We start from the raw sequence: 18,870 nt of genomic DNA on the forward strand, positions 1-18,870 counted from the left end.
CATAGGGCATGCATGAATAAATGAATAAATGAGGTTTGCCATAGAAAGAAAAAGCCAGAGCTTTAGGTATGATTTCAGACTTAAAAGAGAAACCAAGAAAGAGACAGGCAGAAAAGGATGGGATGGACCAATGAATTGGAAAACTGATACAAGAGCAGAGCCCAGGGTGGAATGAAAAAATAAATAAATACATACATACATACATACATACATACATACATACATACATACATTGAAATGCCATGCTTCATCCTGCCTCTAGGATAAAGTTCCAGATGCTTTAGAAACCATGAAAGAGTTAGGCTCCATTTTCCCCTGACCAGCTGTGTATAATCTTTACCTTCTTTGACCTCCTTGAGGTCCTTTCATTTAGAATTTGCTATAAAATATGTGTTTATCTCTCTGTCTTCACCCTTGGTGCTGTTTTCTTTAACTTAAATATTTTTTCTATGTTCTCAGCTTGACCAACACCATCTCCAGCATTAAGTCTAAACAACTCTTTCCGTTGAGACCAGTGTGAACTGTCACTTGTGTATAGTCATGATGTCATGTGGTGATGGCTTTAAGCACTTATCACACTACTATTTAACTCTCACCATTAACTTTTTTTTTTACATCATTAAGTATGAAGGGAATGGTGACCAATCAATCCATTTTCAATGAATGAAAGATTACAGTGATGAATGAACAGAAAATCACATAAGGGCATGAAACAGAAGGAGGTTAATTTCTTCTAGTTTTCAGGTATATGTAATTATACTTCAAACCGGCAGGGGAAAAAAAAGTGGTTTGGGGGTTGGAAGCAAGAAAAATGGTCTTTGAACACTGCAAATTCAATTCACAAATAAGTAGATCCAACACAGCTTTATTGTCAACTCATCACTGACAATAAAACTAACAGACACACACTGTCTGTCTGTGGTGAGTGAGTGCTGTGGTATATATGAGGCACACATGCAGATGTATGAACATGCAGATGTATGGATCCATGAATGTAGAGGTCAAAGCAAGATGTCTACTCTCTTTATTGCTTTCTTCTTCCTGCCTTGAAAACTGGAAGCTTACCGTTTCACCTAAGCCAGCTGGCTAGCAAGCTCTCCCAGGATCTGCCTGTTTCTGCTCCCCAGTGCTGGGGTTACAGGAATGCACAGCCATGCCCAGATTTTGCTTTTGTTTTCTTTTACATAGGAGGGGATTTGAACACCGTTCCTCTTTTCCAGTGAACCATCTCCCTCATCCTTCTAACGACATTCTTAACAAGATGCATCACAGAATAAGATAGATTAGAAGCCTTTGTCCTCACCCTGGTCAGTATTTATAAGAGAGGAGGTGATACTTGCCTTTCTAGGGCTGCCATTTATCCTGAGGCAAGCTGACAGAGTAGAGATTTATCACAGCCAAATCATTTGAGTCTGCTGCAGTGTCATCCACAGCAGAGAGGATTTTTCTCCTTACTCACTGTGATACCAATTTGCCTGTTTAACAAGTTCTACCAAATCAAGGAGGAAGGAACTGCTGTCCCTCCAAATGGAACTTCTTGCTGTTTCTAATGGTGACAGAGTTGACTAAGCAATGGGAAAGAAGCCCCATGGGACTGACCTTACTAGGTGACAACCTTTTCCTTCTGCAACCTTGCTCTGTCCTGCTCTTCTTCAGCCTGAATTTCTAGAACCCAAGACTTGAAAGCAGCCTGATGAGCTGCCCAAGGAAAGCCTGAGTGAGTTTTCTGCCTTCATCTTTGACCCCCTTTTGGAATTCCACTTCTTCCTGCTCATTCCCCTCAATTCACCTTAGGTGTCTTATGGTGCCAAGGTTGACTAAGCAATACATATCAGTCAGGCCATATCCAGTGTTCAGTGTCTAATTTTCTAGTTTTACACAAGCTTTCTAGGATGAGTTAGAAATACCAGGTCTTTCTTCTTCTTCCTCTCCTTTTCTTCCTCCTCCTCCTCCTCCTCCTCTCCCTCCTCCTCCTCTTCCTCCTCCTCCTCCTCCTCCTCCTCCTCCTCCTCCTCCTCCTCCTCCTTCTTCTTCTTCTTCTTCTTCTTCTTCTTCTTCTTCTTCTTCTTCTTCTTCTTCATAAATTTCATTGCAGAAGTGAAGCTACATTCATGCCAAAGATTGGGTTCCTACCTCCACATAGTTTATTCCTCTTTATCCAGATGTTGTCAAATCAATTTTCAAAGATTATCTGCTTTTTTTTTTTTTGCTTCACAGCACTGATTTTTGTTCATACTCTGGCAGTGCCTCAAATCCAGCATGTTAGGGGTGGGATTCCCCTTTCTACCCACACCTCTTCTTTCACTCTCCACTTCTCTGTCAATGTTACTGTCATTTTCTAGTGACAGGCACAAAGCCACAATGACACCTTAATTGGTTTGTCTTCATATACCCCAATGCTACTCCCAGTTCTCTCTATTTTTTTTTTCTCTAGGCAAATGCTTTTCTCACCTGTCATTTCCTTCCCTTGCCCAATGCCATGTTCAGATTCTTATCTCAGGCCTGGGTCACTGCAGCTGCCTATTGATACATAGTCTTTCTAAGTTTCCAGAGCATCCTAATTATTGCTGTGGATATTCTGTAGGTCAATTTTTGTCTTTCCAAATTCTTCTTTAGAAACCGTTTTTCTATGCCAAATCCAACACTGTTAAATTCCTAAAATTGGCATTTGGAGCCACCTGTAGCCTGGCCTCTCCTCTCTCCTCTGAGGACATGTTTTCAGAGATCTATTTTTTAATTCCAGCAACACCTTGGATTCTTTCTCTTGCTTCCATCAGAAGACTTCATCCATCTTAGAATTGCATAGTACAAAAAGGTGTCCATAATGATGATTTTGGTATCAGAAACACCCTGTTCAAAACTTTGTCCTCTTATTAGAAGTTGTGACATCTTAAGATGCCTCTCTGCTTCCCTTTCCTTATCAAGAAACAATGGAAACACTTCGCTTGTGGCAGTGTTTTAAGCAGTAAATGAAAGAGTGCCAAGTTCACAGTGTAAGACTGATATTAGTAGCAAATCTGTATGCCAAGCAGCTGGAATCCCAGGTTTCTTTTTTAGTGAAGACAATGGTCAACTGCCTATATAACCAGAACGATACCTTAAACACCTGAAGCCTTGGGCTGCTTGGGAAGGAAGAATCCATAACCATGTTTTCTTGCGTATCTCCCACATGTCTGTATTTCACAGATAAGAGGGAACCAGTGAGGCTGCCATCCTCACAACTGACCAATTGATCTATCAATGGTCAAAGACATGTATTGCTAGAGACTCACATATTTCATAATGAGTTACCATTTCTCTTTCTCAAGTCCTTGCATTCTGTGTTCCTCACACTGCCATTCCAGTATGTTCTGAGTCAGGCAAGCCCACCCTTCCTGCCTTGCTGTCCAACAAGTCATGAGGCCTGTTGCTTCACAACACGTCACTGACTGGTATGGAGGAGGCAGGTCCTTAATGAGATCATCTATTTGTAAACAGTGCAATTAAAGCACGGAAACACCGAACTCAGAACCCGAAGTGAGTGGCAGAGAAGGACTGAGTGTCCTTCCAACCATCCCCAACATAGGATGTCATCTAGTCTCAGCTTTAAACAGCATGGATGAATCAGTGATGCATTTCTTCCTTTGCCTCTGAACAAATACTTCAGCAGATGGCTGCTGGGCAGGTGCCACAAAGAGCTCAGCAATCACTGATGCAAAGCAGTCAAGCTGCAATTTTCTAAGAGCTCGGGTGTGTCCATAGAAGCCCAAGTGCCCCTTCTTTCAGGAAGTGGTGGTTTCCAGGATTGCAGTAGAGTGGATTCAGTGGCCCTGAGTGGATTCCGTGGACTTCAATGCCTGTAGATCTCAGTTTAAGTCTTAGCCCCATGATTCACCATCAGAGGCCTAGGACACTCACTGCCTGTGAAACTTGGCACAGATACCCCAATCCACTCACACTTTTAAAACTAGGAAAATCAAAACCTATTCTTGAGATTATTAAAATTAAATGAATATACATACATACATTCTGTGCTATACCTTGTGTCTGGAACAAAATTAATATTCAACAAATGTTAGCTAGTTTTGTCCTATTTTTTTTATCATTATTATACAATCTCTTCTGAAGCTAAAAGACATGAGGGAGGCTAAGAGGTCTTACCTAACCTTAACAGTAAACTCTATGCTTACAAAGACTTCTATTCTAGTACAGTTTGTTCCAACTGCCACAAACAGAGGAGTCCTGTGGTTCCTGGTCATGCCTCAGCTTCATAGATCAGACATAAAAGATGGTGAGTTCCAGGCTCCTGGTAAGCATAGAAAATTTTCTCATCCAGCAAGCAAAAGTCAATTGTTTTCCACCAGAAAAAGAAAAATGAGAAAAGGATAGGGAAGGGGGGGGGGAGAAGTAGAAAAGAAGGGAGGAAAAGAAAAGAGGAACGAAGAGAAAACATTCAACAGAACTGAATTCAAATTCCTAAACTTGCCATTTCAAACCAGACTCCCTCGGTTGTCTGGGCCTGGGGACTGGGCAAGGCTTGCTCTAGGAGGAACTCCGAGTTTCCAAATCACTTCGAGTAGACCAAGCTAAGCACACCAATTAACAAAATGATCTCCGGAATCTTGCAGTCATCTCCATCTTGCAGGCATAGAAGTGACTCTGAGCTTAACGTTAGTTTCCCTTCTGTAAAATGGACGCAGCAGCAGCCACCACAGTGAGTCATTACACAAAGTAGATGAGACTGCCTACCCCAAATCCTGAGAACTCGCAGAGAGTTAATGTGTTTGTTCTCCTTCAGGCATGAGCCTTTGAGGGGTAGGTAGTATAAAATAAGAAAACTGAAGGCACGGATGGAGGAATAAATAGGAAAAGAAGCGTTCATAGGAGGTAGAAGCTTTATTATTATGTCTCCAGGCGACAATCAAATCAGGAGGCCTGTTTTGAACACTGCTGTGCACAACCTCCTGCCCATAGCGTGATCTGAAGTCCCACCCCTGACTTGTATCCCCTGGGAGGAAAATCAACGTTAGAGGACAGGTCTAAGAACAGGGTGAAGTTTCTGAACATCAAAGTGCAGTTAGCTTAAGGGAAACCAAACTCCTAGGCCGGTCCTTCCTGTTACTACTATGGAGGACTGGGTGAGAGCAGCAAAGACGCTGTGCGATGCCAGCTGTTCCGGAGAAGCTCTGTAGGCTTTCAGCAGCCACCGGAGCAGCAGCCTGAACTCTGATTGTTGCAGGAGCGTTGAGACCTTTGGCTTCCTCCGCAGCAGCAGCCGCAGCCGCCAGAGCGCTGTCGGCGGCGTCTCCTGGGAAAGCAGCAGCAGCCGGTGGAACTGGAGCCGCAGCAGCCAGAGTCACCACCGCAGCCGCCCCCGCAGCCCCTGCAGCAGCCTCCGCCACAGCAAGAGGAGGAGGAGGACGCGGGGGCAGGAGTCGGGGCGGGGCAGGGGGCGGAACTCTGGGAAGACCCTTTGGAAAAGCCTTTGGCGCCCTGTTGAGACATCTCGGCGTTTGTCAAGATGAATCTGAAAGAAAGACAATCTTTTTTAAAACCCCGCCTTTTCTTCCCTATAGTGGAACACAGAACTTTAAGTATTTGCCTTAGAGAAAAGTCTGTCTGGCTTTGGGACAAGAGGAATAAAAGAAAGAAAGAAAAAGAAGGGAAACAAAGAAACAAACTCAAACAGGAGCTTCCAGTGGTGGAGGCACAAAGCAGGAAACAGAATTTGAAAAGGATCAGTGCAGTCTCCCTGACTGACATTAGGACCATCCAAGAGCTCCATGATGGAAAATAAAGAGCATACGGCTGCAATTTATCTATATGACTCAATCAAAAATCTCTTGGCTTCAGCCTTTTCCTAACTGTACTTTGACCACGCAGCTCTTTCAAGTGGTAATCTCAGTTAATATCGTATAAGCATCACATCGGTCAGAAAACACACAAGTATTACCTGTGTCCCTCTGTCTTGGGTATAGAGAATTCGAAAACACAAAAGCGTGCTCTGCACCTTCTTTCTTGCCTGTCCTTCACATTATAAGGAAAAGGCAGAGAATAGGAATAACTTAACCAGGGAACCTAAAGACCCGGGTTACTCAAAGCTCTTTACAGTCTGGAAAACCTTTCAAAGGTCAGCGCCATGCCAAGCCTTTGCATCTTCATAGGCAACACAAAAGGCTGGCTCACTGGAAGCCAGATTCCAACAGCTACATTCTGGCTGCATCCTACTTCCTCCTTTCTGTCTTCCATTCTCCCCAGCTTCCTCCCCCAGACACCCCGCTTAGATACTTACTAGACCTTGGCTCCACAGGAAGACTCACTCAGTTCTCCAACTGGAACTTGACACCTGCTAGGCAGAAGACTGAACAGTGTATGGCCAGAGAAGCTTTTATAAGATTCCAACAAGTCCAGGTCCTTGGGAGGAGCCCATTTCTCAACAGACATGCTCAGCTGACACTTACATCCCAGAAGCATTCATCACTCAGATAGCACTGTAGGTGGTGCACGTGGACAACCAAGTCACTTCACAGAGGTGCCAGGATTGCTGTGGTGTGTTTACTTTTCAAACCGGATACTGTTCATAGCTGGGAGGGCTGTATGTGCTTAGAGAAGGCCTGGGGGGGGGGGGTCAAATGAGGAGAGGTCCGGGGTTCTCTCTTAAACACTGTATACACACACACAGCAGGAGGGGAGGAGAACACCTGCACTGTTCTACTTTCTCACACTTATTCATGTATAGCTATCTCCTTATCATTTATTGTCTTATTTGCATCTCTATGGCCCTTGGTTCTTGTCTTTCATAGCAGGCTGCAGGCTATGTGATGAACCCTCTGGCTTTTATCCAGATGCTTCTAGAGAGCACTGAAGGAAGATGATGGTGGGGATGGAAATCACAACGGTGGTTTCTTCCTGTCACCATTAACAGGAAGAATAGCCCAGGCAAGGTTAAGGGACCAATAAGACCAAAAGAAGTCACTTGACCATATTCCCATTATGTAACCCTGATGGATCGCAGACAAAAATGGTTGAGGAGTATAGGCCTATTGGAAAATAGTAAGCTGGTTAGCCTATGGAGCTCCTGTTTCTGATATCATCTCCTTAAGGATAGATTGTCCCTAGAACTACTGACAAATAGGAAAAAGACAAAATAAAACAAAACAAAATGAAAAGGATAAAATAAAAGAGCAAAGAAGAAAAAGGAGGAAAATAAAAGGGGGAACGGCCTGAAAGTTCCCATAGTAATTGTTGCGTTTCGATTAGCTGATTTATAAAACTGGAGGAAACTTTGGAGGTCAACTGCCTCTGATTCAATCATTGGAACTACCTGGTCACACCAACCATGAGTATGAGACATAAGAGAATCTAAGATTAAGAATTCAGGGATTAAGAGTGAGATAGGTTTTGGGGTGCATTGCTGGGTGTGGCATGAGGAAACAGACAAGGAAAGACAAGTCATAGAAGATACCCATTTCATTTACCATGGCTTTAGAGCCTGATTAACAGGTTGCTTACTGAACCAGAGCACCTGGCAAGAAGAGGTAAGACATTCCAAGAAGAGAGATCAATGTTAGAAAAGAGAAGGAAGTAATGAAGTACTAAGTTAGATGTGGGTTCTCCTCTGGAAAATTATGCAAAAGGTGAAGAAAACCAGGGTGATAGGAATCATTATGGAGAGATCAAGTAGATACTCACTGTATGGACTCCTTACCCCAACTTTATGCATCACTGTTAACTCTTATCAACCGAGGAGCTAACTGCTTATCTTGTATAGAAAGGCAGACTTGCAGTTATCTATTCTATCATAAATATTTTTAGTATCTCCTGAGGAAGCCATCCCAACCCTAAAGGAATATTACATGAACATCCAAACTCAGTGACTTAAGTACCCTTGACTCCATCACACACACACACACACACACACACACACACACACACACACACACACATACACAGGCATGCACACATGCACCACCACCACTACCACCAGGCGGGGGTAATTTTTGGCTGAGATGGTTTCTTTATTCTCTATTCAAACCCAAACCTAAAATTCTAAGGTTCCAAGAATAGTGGACTCCCAACATTTCACAGCTGTCTCCTCAGCTTACTTCTCTAGAAATGCTCTGCACTCAGCTTCCCTGCCTGGCCAGCTGGCGATAATCAGACAACAGTGTGTCTACTCATGAGAGCCCACAATGTGCACTCCAGATAATCTTTTTCTCCATGATTAAGAGATAAACTTTTTCAAATCATGGGTCCCTTTTGAGTGTCACCGTCCCATCATGGAGCTTTTCTGGGTACTGCTTGTCCTAACCTATGCCTTGTCCCCCCTGTGCAAGTTGGTATAAGGGGCACAGGCCTCAGAGTACTAAGTTTTAAGTGGATTCAGTGTCAAAATGTGTGATTTAGATAACGAAAGGGACTATGACTTGGTGTGGAGGGAGGGAATTGGAAGAGGGAAACAAAAGTACATTGGGAGGCCATGGTGTCAGGAATCAAAAGCTTTATTATTGCCCAGAAAAAGATTTTTCAAAGCTAATTTTTCAATATCTCATTCTCAATTAGTTGTGTCAGAGAAAAAAAGCAAAGCCAATGCATCTCAGAGCTGGGACCTGAAGACCTCGTGGTAGATGAGCTTTAGGGAGATGAAGAGGACGTACAGAGAGTTCTAAGTACTTCTGCGGGAAAACCAGAGAAGAGGAGACCCTAGGCTTGCAGGTCTTCAGTCAATGCTGCTTTCCATGTTCTTCGTGGCCAGGTCAGCAGCAACCTCCAGAGCAGCAGCTAGAGCCCCCAGACTGCTGATGGCTGTTGCTGCCACTGCTGCTGCCACCACTGCTGCCCCCACTGCTACCACAGCAGCTGCTGCCACCGCTACTGCCACCGCTACTGCCACCACTGCTGCTGCCACAGCAACTGCTGCCACCGCTGCTGCTGCCACAGCAACTGCTGCCACCGCTGCTGCCACCGCTGCTGCCACAGCAACTGCTGCCACCGCTGCTGCCACCGCTGCTGCCACCGCTGCTGCCACCGCTGCTGCCACAGCAACTGCTGCCACCGCTGCTGCCACAGCAACTGCTGCCACCGCTGCTACAGCATCCAGAGCTGTGACGTCGGCGACGGAGAGAGAATCGGGGCTTGTGGTGGCTCAGACAGCAGCCACCACATCCAGAGCTGCAGCAGCCCCCGGAGCTGGAACCACAGCAGCCCCCAGAACCCAGGCTACAGCAGGAAGAGGTTGGAGGGCACTTTGGGGTCTTGCATTTGGGAGGGGGCTGGCACTGTTGCTGGCTCTGCTGACAGGACATCTCCAAAGGAACTGGATAAAAGTGAAAAATAATACAAAAAAATATAAGGTCAACAGCTCAAATGTTGCTTTGAAGACTGAACTATGAATTTACAGTATCTTATCTCTAAAATAGTTAGAAGTTTGAAAACCCAATCTCTTAAATTTATTTCGAGAATAAAAAGTACAAATGATCCCTGTATAAGCACTTCTTCCTTCCAAATAAATTCACTGTAAAGTCAAAAAGATACTAGTACAATCTTCCATTACCTTTCACTTGCAGAGAAACCCTTCCCTCCTAACCCTCTTTTCCCCTTGTTCATCTTCAAGATTACCCTCAGTTCCAACCAGAGCCCCTTTCTGCCCAGAAAACTAGCATCAGAGTCTCTCTGGTCTGGGAGATGTTCTACCTGCCTCAGGCACTGGAGTAGATCACTCAGCGAGTAATGGATTGAGGTGCTATGAGAACCGCCTGCCTTTTATACAGTTCTGCTCTGACCTGAGATCCCCATGTGTGGGATACTGATAACATCTTTCATGAGGGGTATGTATGACTCCCTCCCTTTACATCCCAAAGATCTAATTCCTCCCTCTATAAGCATCTGAGGTATTAATGCACAGAAAAGCCTCTGAGAATTGCAAGCCTGTAGGATGGTGATAGAACATTGCACATTACATACAGTTCTTGTCTGTCAGTCTCCTAAGCAGCTCTGCTATGGTCCCTATTTCCTGAGATGAGCCAGTTCAATTCTAGAGCTCAGAGGGTAAAGATAACATCTGTTTCTTCTTCAGAATAGAAAGTAGAGGAAATTAAATGGCCCTTTTATAATATGGACAAGAACCCAAAATAAAACCCTGCCCAAGCCAATGAACTAATGTGGCTCTTTTCATTCTTAGATGGTGCCATAACCTTGACCAAGAATGCTGGATATTCTATTGATGCTATTTCAGGTAGGTCTAATGAAGATGATAGAGGTGGTTGGGATTCTCTTCTTGTCTGAATTTGACATGCCAAAAAAAATCCATGAACATTTGACATTGATAAATTCCTCCAAGTAGGCAGAAATCATTGAAGGCCCTATTTCTACATATGGTCCTAAAGAGTAGACCTCTGGCTGGCCAAATGTAGAGGGACCATGTGTATATAGAGGGTAAAGTGAGAGGAGAGAATTCAGCTGAAGTTGCCAGAAGTGGAACTTCAGCTATAACAACCATCCCAAAGGGGAAGGCCGAGAGATTCTTTTCTATAGATGATCTAAGGTAGAGACTTTTCTTCCAATGCTGGGGAAGGGGGTTGAGGGATTGTTCAAGAAGCTTTTATGCACCTATGATGGAAGACAAAACGTATTTTCCCTACAAAGAATGCTCCCTGGGTAGATTAAATCCCCTGGGAAGTCACCAACATTGTTTGAGCTGGGAGAGCTGTCAGTAAGTAAACAGTTCATAATGAAAGGTACAGGGAAAGAACTGGAGATGGGGAGAGCAGCAGTGTCTGGGGTCCATTCCTGGGTGGATGGGCTGTAGTGGGAAACACCATGCACAGTCTTAACCCACATTCCAGGACCAGTTTCCAGCTTTGCTCTCTCCACCCAAGCATTCTCAAGCAACTTGCTTAATTGTCTCTGTAAAATCGGACTAATAACCATCCCTAGCTCCCTAGGTAAGGCAATACGGATAAAGATCTCAGAGCAGAGCTCGGCCCGTGAACACACAATGAAACTGTAAAAAGAATCTGCATCAATGTGCTGATGTGCCAAATGACACCCATCAATGCACATAATCTTTATGTTTTTAAGTATCAAATTAAAAACAAAAATGTATGAAAAGCTATGGAATTTCAGAAGTAAAGATAACAAAATCACTATAGATCCCATTTCATCTATAATTGTATCCTAAAACTATATGAGATGAAGAAGGAATGCTTATCTCAAAGGGCCATTTGCAGATTGAGCCAATCATCATTAAGCTCTTGGAATAATGCCTAGCATATAACACAACAGTTCTGATGTCACATGTGTTCTCTGATAACAAAAGATTAAAAGTATTTGTGTGTCATTGGTGAATGAGGGTATACAAAGACCATTCTCATGAAAATAATGTCACTTGTAATCCCATTCTCAAATATTTTACTATTTTCTTCCCTTTAATTTTTACTATGTATTAGTTTTAGTGATCTGTGTTTTGCATTGACTCTTTGTAACTCTTTCCTCATCCTATTTATGTAAGGGGTTTTACTATTAAATTTTCAACTAAAATTGTAATGGAACATTCTCTGTGTACTCCATTTGAAGAATTAAAGCCAGATGACCATTTCACAGACAGCTTGCCCATGGAGCAGTAGCAGGAGGCATTAACTCCTAAGACAAGTTCCATGTTTGAATTTCAGCTCCTCACTTAGCAACATTGTTACCTTGAACAAATTATTTTAACCCTCATTATCCTCATTTTCAAAATGAAGAAATAGATAGCATTTATCTCTCAGTGTCATTTATAGAGTGACTAACATTCATAAACCCCTTAGAATAATGCCTAGCATATATATGAAATACTTGATAAATATTTTTAAAAGTGATACCTGACACCATTCTACCTCTGAAGTTCATAACACAGGATAGAGTTTGGGCTTAGAGACTACTGGCAGGGAAGCAGATATGCTGTTCCGGTTGCTAGATCTCAGCCAGAACCAACCTCTCTTGCTGAGAAACATAAAAGGAATGTAGAACATGACTCAAATTTCTAGAAAAAGAATCTCAATAGATGCTAAAGGAATCATTTGTGTAATACATGAGCATGATGAAGAATAAGTGGAACAATGCCCATCTGCTTACAATTATTTGGATGTACAATCTGCACATGTGCTCACACAGGTAAGGCCTTTGAGTTTAGAAATCTCTGCTAGATCTAATTTGTTGCTTTGTAAGCAGTAGAGGCTCAATTTTCATGTCTTCATCAGGTTGGACTTGCCATTTGGAAAAGAGGACAGATACCTCAAAAAAAAATCTGGACTAAAGTTTCTTTTAGCAACTTCCATACAATTTGTGGAATGATAGAATATCTAGGTAGAATGCTGACAACCCTAGAGGCCACAGCATTCTCCAAGAGGTCACTGGGTGGTTCTAATGCAAATCAGGACAGACAATCATTGGTTTAGATCAAATACCTCCCTTTTAGACAAGAAAACTGAAACTGGGAGATAGAAAGAGACTTCTACTGACTCACACAAAGTTAGAGATGGAGTTGGACTTCAAACCCTCATCAACCTTCTCTCCATCACAGCACTCTGCCCGTTAGATGAATTTAATTTCTTTGTGTGATTTTTTTTTCCTAACAAGAGTCACTATATACATGGCCATCCTCTAAATATGTAGGTTCTATAACTGAAGTTTAGACATATCTGGGGAAAAGGGTATATTTGCATAGAATGTGTAGAGACATTTCCTTTGAATCACCATTCCTGAATCAATTCAGCATGATATATACAGCATTTACACTCTACATGTTATTTAAAGCAATATAGATGTAATTTTAGGTATATTGTAGGAAGTACATAGGTTTATGAAAATAATTTTCCTTATATGTAAGAGACTTGAACATGCTGGGAAGGGAGGCAAAGTGGGATTCACAGGAAATCTAGGACTAATGTCTAGAATTTGCTTACTAAGCATGGCTATTGTCATGAAAATTGAATAGCTGGAGTTGGAGTGAAAATTGTAATAACTCTGGTGAATCGTGGCCTGAATCACACTTCTTGAAAAGTCATTGTTACCTCTACTCTCCTCAATAACTACGAATGAAGTCTCTGTATGAAAAGGATTGTCAGACATCACCAGGGAGGGGCTATCTGGCAGGACCCAAGGAGCCTTCCTGGGGCAGCACCACTGTGATACCTCTTCTGTAGCCCAGAAGTTCAGCCTTGCTCAAACCTGACTTATCACTGCATCTTACTCACAGACACTGACAACATCAATGAGATTCAGATATGGGCCTGACGCATAAATCTTCCTATAGGAAAACTTCTGGAAGAAGTAGAAGTGCAATCTGGACATCTGAGGATGAGGTTGCAAAAAGACCTCAGACTTTGATGGTGAACAAAACTAGACAGCCCCATCACATCATATGAACACTTCCATTCCTGGGCAGATCCAGAGGGCTGTCCTTGAAACCCTGTCCTGTGGCTTCCCTTCCTCTGTTCCTCTCTGCCAATCCTGCCCTGGAATCTGATCCTAGGGAGTAGGGCTTGGAGTAGTTTTATTCTCACACTCCACATGCTGATCCAGGATTTAACATTTAAAGATCTCTCTCTCTCTCTCTCTCTCTCTCTCTCTCTCTCTCTCTCTCACACACACACACACACACACATCTTTTTTGGACAGGGTTTCTCTGTGAAGCTACAGTGGTCCTGGAACTCACTCTGTAGACCAGGCAAGCCTTGAACTCAAAGAGATCCACCAGACTCTGACTTCCAAGTTCTGGGATTAAAGGCATGCGCCACCAGAGTCTGGCTTGTTTGTGCTGTTTTCAGTACTCCTGATTCCCTTGGTGTAATCTCTGGTAGCCAGTGATACCTACCCCCAGACTTGTGAATGTTTTACCTTACACAGCAAGACAGACTTGGCGTGTTTGACTAACGTTAAGAGTCTTGAGATGGGAAAACCTTCTTGGATTACAGAGGTAGGCCTAATGTCATCATGAGGGCTCCTCTAAGAAGCAGGCAAAAGGATAAGAGTCAGAGAAAGAAGATATGACCAGGGAAGCTGGTGTTGGCATGAGGCATTTTAAAAATGGAGGAAGGGTCCATAGGCCCAAGGGTGTGGATTACCTCTGGAAGCTAAAAAACACTAACAGCTTTCCTCTTCCTACAACTAAAGGGTGTGCTGGTGGAAAGCTTCTAGAACTTCTGCTATGAATCTGCAAACTCCATGTTCTTCCTTCTTAGACACTGATGTCTCCAATAATAGAATACTTAAGACATAGGCAAAAGCAGGAACAGTCGAGGCTGAGTCATGGTTACTTGGAGACAAGGTGTATGCGTGAGTGCTTTCTGAGAAAACCCTATTTCTGGGACTGAGCCACTCCAGCTCAGACTGGCAATGTCTGAGCTGGCCCTTGATCTTTCAGATGCTCATAGTCAGCTGTGATGATATCTCCATCATGAGGAACATTTTCACAGCTGGAGCCTGAGGCAGGAATGCTCCAGGATCCTCTAGAATGAGTAACTGGAGAAAGGAGGATCCCTTCTCTTGGAGAATAAATAAATATATTGGGTAGGCACTGGGAAAGAGTAAAAATAGCCAGTGAGGCTCCCAGGAGCTCATGCACTGAGGCATCTTGTTTTTCCAGCTGGGGATGAAGTGGCATGCTCAGGTGCAGTGGGGAGGGGCCAGCTGCACAGGGCCAAGCACTCCAAGGCAGCTGCAAAGGCTCTACTGTCCAGCGGGTGACACTTCCTCTGGGGAGCTCAGCTGACTCTCACAATTGCACAAAGCTATCTGTCCTTATTTGCCACTGCTAGAGGAACTCTTCTGGCAAAGATAGCTTTAAAATATATATAATTGTCTCAACTCACACTGAGAACCCACAGAAATCCCAGGACTTGGGTAGACACTGAGGAGGCAAGATGATACTCTCGATCCACCATCATCCACTAGGAATCCTAATAGTCAACATCCCAACGGAGTTCCCACAGACCTGTAACAGGAGCAGACTGGGTAGGGAACAAAACCCAGGCAAAGTGAATTAGACAAGTGGTATATACAGGGAGTTATAATATGTAAGTAGTACACTGGCTATATTTATTTTAGGCTTTAGATAAGTTAATATAGTATATAAATACATTTGTACTATATGGAGCTACAGCAACATGCCAACAGCAATTATTTCTGAGTGGAATGACAAAAATTTATTTATTTATTTATTTATTTATTTATTTATTTATTTATTTTTCTGTACATGTATTTTCTAATCTTGCTTTATTTATTTGATTAGTTGATTTGTTAGTAATTTTCTTCACTTAATATTTAAGTTACCGTAGAGATGCTATACAGACCAAAAATGTTAGAAAAGTTCCCACCATTTTGGATTCTACTTCATTTTTGTCTTGAGTTTCTTTTAGCACCAGGCAACATGCTTGTCACTGGACATACAAGGATGGAGTTGTTACCCCACCATCATGTCTCTGAGTCTCAGACCCCTCTCCCTGCCTATCTGACCTCTAGTGTGTTGCCCTTCTGTTGAGTACCCAGAATACAGAGCTAAAATACAGCCATACTCTGAGAACACCTGCTGAGGGCAACCATGCTGCAGAAAGAAAGCCTTGAGGGTGAGGTGGGAGGACCAAGAAAAGCAGGGTTGGTACCACTGTCAGGATACCTCGCATAGCCTGGCCCTGAGCTCCAAATGGGGACTAAGAATACTGGTTTCAACTCTTTGTATGTCAAGTCGTGGCCAGATAATACCAGGGGCTTATTATTGATTTAGTTAAAGTATTGGCTCCAGTAGTGAGAAAAGTTAGCTCTAGATGTCAACCCATGTAAAATCATCTTCCCCTTGGAGACCTCAAAGCTCAATTGACTATGCTTACACTCCAAAAGTTAAAGATATTTAATTTGACTTTGTACATCTGAAGCCTAGCTCCAGAACACAATGCAGACTCAGTAAAGGGGAGGAAGAGAAAGAGGGAAGAAAGAAAGGAAAAGAAGAAGGAAGAAGGCTAGAAAAAAACAGATGGAATATGAGGGACACATAGCATTTCCATTATGCTCTGTCCTATTTCAAGTAATGAAGAATGTTGATTTCAAACAGTGAACCAAAGTAACTTTTGCTTGACACAGAAAAATACCCATAGATTCTAGCACCGGGACTTATAATTGCAGTTGGAGCTGCTCTTTCTTCACCTCTTTTCCTTGACGTTGGATGCTACACGCCCACCATGCTCACTCCAGCTCAAGGCTAAACCTGTCCTGCCATGCCAAGACTTCAGTGGCCTGATCAGCCATGCTTCTGCCTCTGAAGCACAAGCAGAGTGTGGCTGAGTCATGTTTCAGGCATCTGGACAATTTCACAGATGCCTGAAGGCTCTGTGTTAATGATGAAATGACCAAGAATTTCCTGCTGCCTTTGTGGCAATCCTTTCCATCAAAATGCAGCAGATTTATCTTAGAACTGACTCTGTTCTAGGTTTGCACACACACACACACACACACACACACACACACACACACACACACTCCTGCAAGCACTTGCCTCAGTATTCACAAATCCTCTTGCTACCTTTAATGTCTTCCTACTGCTTCCCCTTGCTACCATGTGACTATCTACTCTCTCCTCCCAGATCCCCATCCTTTACCCTACCCTCTCATGACATCACCCATTCCACTGACTCTCAGCTGGGTTGAGTGGGCATGCTGTTAAGCACTGAAAGGCTCCAACTTCATGCCACACCCCCAGGCTTCCTCAATTCTAATATGGTCAATATGGTAGGCAGTTAAAAGAATGACATTAGAAAAGGCATGCTGTGGTTAGAGCAAACTGCTCACAGCAATCGTTGTGTACAATACTACCAGTGCCTCCCTGAAAGTTGCCTCAACACTATCAATAAATGATCCCAACATTGGTTAGGAGCCATCTTGCCTTCTCCTTGTCCACCACCTTCACATCTAATGATACACATGGATTTCTTCCTTCCAGCCCCATTCCCTATTTTCTACAGATTCTTCCCATCTTTCTAAAAGATGAAGAGTCTGAGCTACTTAGAACTTTAATAACTTCCATGCTATTCCCAAAGGAAAATAAAAATCAAATTCCCCCAAAAGTACCCAACTTCGTAATAACTTAACATCTTCTAAGAACCATCTACCTTTATGCTCCCTGCACCCTCTAAATTCTGTCGCATGACCATCCCTGAAACTGCCCAGATGTAGCTGCCCCTTAGGGATAGCCTTGCTTTCTTAATGTGATTTTCAGGTTCCTACCAAGGACTGTGTTTAGGAAACCTGCGCAGACAGACCCCAGCTACTCCTGCTACAGAGTAAAACTTAGAGAAATGACTGTCATGCTCTGTGCTTGCCGGCTTTCCTTGAGGAATTCAGAGTCTGCCCAGCTCAGGGTTGTTACTTCCACATGTTTAATGATGTTACTTCCATCATTAAAACTCCAAGGAGACCTTCTGAAAGTCTGACCCCAGCTTCCATAAGAACAGGTGCCTCAGCTTATTCATCACAGTATCCTCAAGGCCAGACACAGCTCATAGCATTCAGCAAATAGTTCTTGGATGAAGAAAGAACCAGTGGAAGAATGAGAGCTTGGAGTCATTGTCAAAGAGGGAGGAGGGCCCACAGGGCCAGTGTGGCTGTGGCACAGCAGGTTCTGACCTTGACTCAGTCTGATTCAATTGGAAATTGTGACTGAAGTCACTTCTCCTCAGCATGTTGCCTTGGTCACCTAGGGATGCTTGGCAAACACTGGGTGTTTGAATTCCTAGGTAAATTAGGTGATGTCAGGCCCTGCCTGAGCTATTATTAGATTTCTCAGATCACCTGGAGTCTATCAGGTATCCAGGATATCTCTTCTTATCCAGAGATTGTTGTAAGAAGTCAGGACAGGTGTTCTAGCCGTAACATGTCTTTTCCACTGGTACTATCTTAAGTGCCTACCTCATTGACCACATCAGGATTGAGGGAGTCTAATGGTGAGTAAGTGGAACCTTGTAGTGTTCAAAGGAGTCCATTCAACCCACTGAGTGCCAGGAAGACTTGAGGAAGTCTTACGGAAAGATTAAAACCTGATTGATTTCTGTCTGTTGAATCCTCTCCCCCATCGTACCTCCCCCCCGGACACACACACACACACACACGCACACACACTTGAGACAGCTACCTTAAGTGAAGAGAAAATGGGTCTCCAATTTGATGGTTTAATCACTACTATTCTGAGGTTGTTCTGTGAAATCCCTTTGGATGAGCTTTCTGGTTGTCTGTCAGTTCCTAACATACACTGTAACGTCCTAGTGATCATGGTCTTCTGTTACAGACAGAGCTTAGACCCTGGACTAAACTTCAGATACCAAATAGGTCTGACAGTTTTAGATTTATGATGTATTAATAAATTCCAGGAGATACTTGGAACATAGTAGAAGCTGAGTAAATATTTGCAGTAAGAAGGAAGTGGAACAGAATGAAAGAAAGGAGAAATGAAGTTAAGTCGGCTACTGTACTTGAACTAGCTGAGATCAAGTTGGCTAGAGAGAAGTATCAGCCTGCCTAGACACTCTGCAGCCTGTGCTTGATGCGTAAGCTAACTTCTCAGACCTCTGCTACCTCATACCAACCTTGGGACTCTTGGACACAAAAGCTCATTTACTTGAGCAGAAAGTTTGTGGAGTCGAAAAATGTCATTCCGTAGGTGCCCTTTGTGGGACATAACCAGTGCCCTAAAACCTTTTGTTGCCATGTCTTCAAGCTCCTTCCCTTCTTTGGACCTTCCATGAACATCCTTCCTATATTCACCCCTGAGACTACAGATGGACCTTGTCTCCAAAGTACCAGACTCAAAAGTACTTTGTGCCTCAGTTACCAAGGTGCTGTTTCTCATTGGGAACCAGGATTCAGGAT

The 18,870-nt window shown here is 43.3% G+C and overlaps 2 protein-coding genes across 3 annotated transcripts; both read right to left on the reverse strand.

Moving 5' to 3' along the window:
• Positions 1-4,860: 4,860 nt before the first annotated feature.
• Crct1 (cysteine-rich C-terminal 1) lies at positions 4,861-6,342 on the reverse strand. The gene is made up of 2 exons (NM_028798.3): positions 6,272-6,342; positions 4,861-5,506 (listed from the first exon to the last, which is right to left on the reverse strand). Exon 2 carries the CDS (start codon positions 5,482-5,484, stop codon positions 5,176-5,178), a length of 309 nt encoding a protein of 102 aa, NP_083074.2. The 5' UTR covers positions 5,485-5,506; positions 6,272-6,342; the 3' UTR covers positions 4,861-5,175.
• Positions 6,343-8,462: 2,120 nt separating this feature from the next.
• Positions 8,463-9,717, reverse strand: Lce1m (late cornified envelope 1M). Of its 2 annotated transcripts, none has more exons than NM_001355725.1 (2): positions 9,677-9,717; positions 8,463-9,295 (listed from the first exon to the last, which is right to left on the reverse strand). In NM_001355725.1, exon 2 carries the CDS (start codon positions 9,282-9,284, stop codon positions 8,736-8,738), a length of 549 nt encoding a protein of 182 aa, NP_001342654.1. In that variant the 5' UTR covers positions 9,285-9,295; positions 9,677-9,717; the 3' UTR covers positions 8,463-8,735. The 2 variants fall into 2 exon arrangements, with proteins under 2 accessions (NP_001342654.1, NP_079696.1); NM_025420.3 differs by having other exon boundaries at positions 9,673-9,717.
• Between the last annotated feature and the right edge of the window lie 9,153 nt (positions 9,718-18,870).

Source organism: Mus musculus, chromosome 3, assembly GCF_000001635.26.
Source record: "Mus musculus strain C57BL/6J chromosome 3, GRCm38.p6 C57BL/6J".
NCBI lineage: Eukaryota > Metazoa > Chordata > Mammalia > Rodentia > Muridae > Mus > Mus musculus.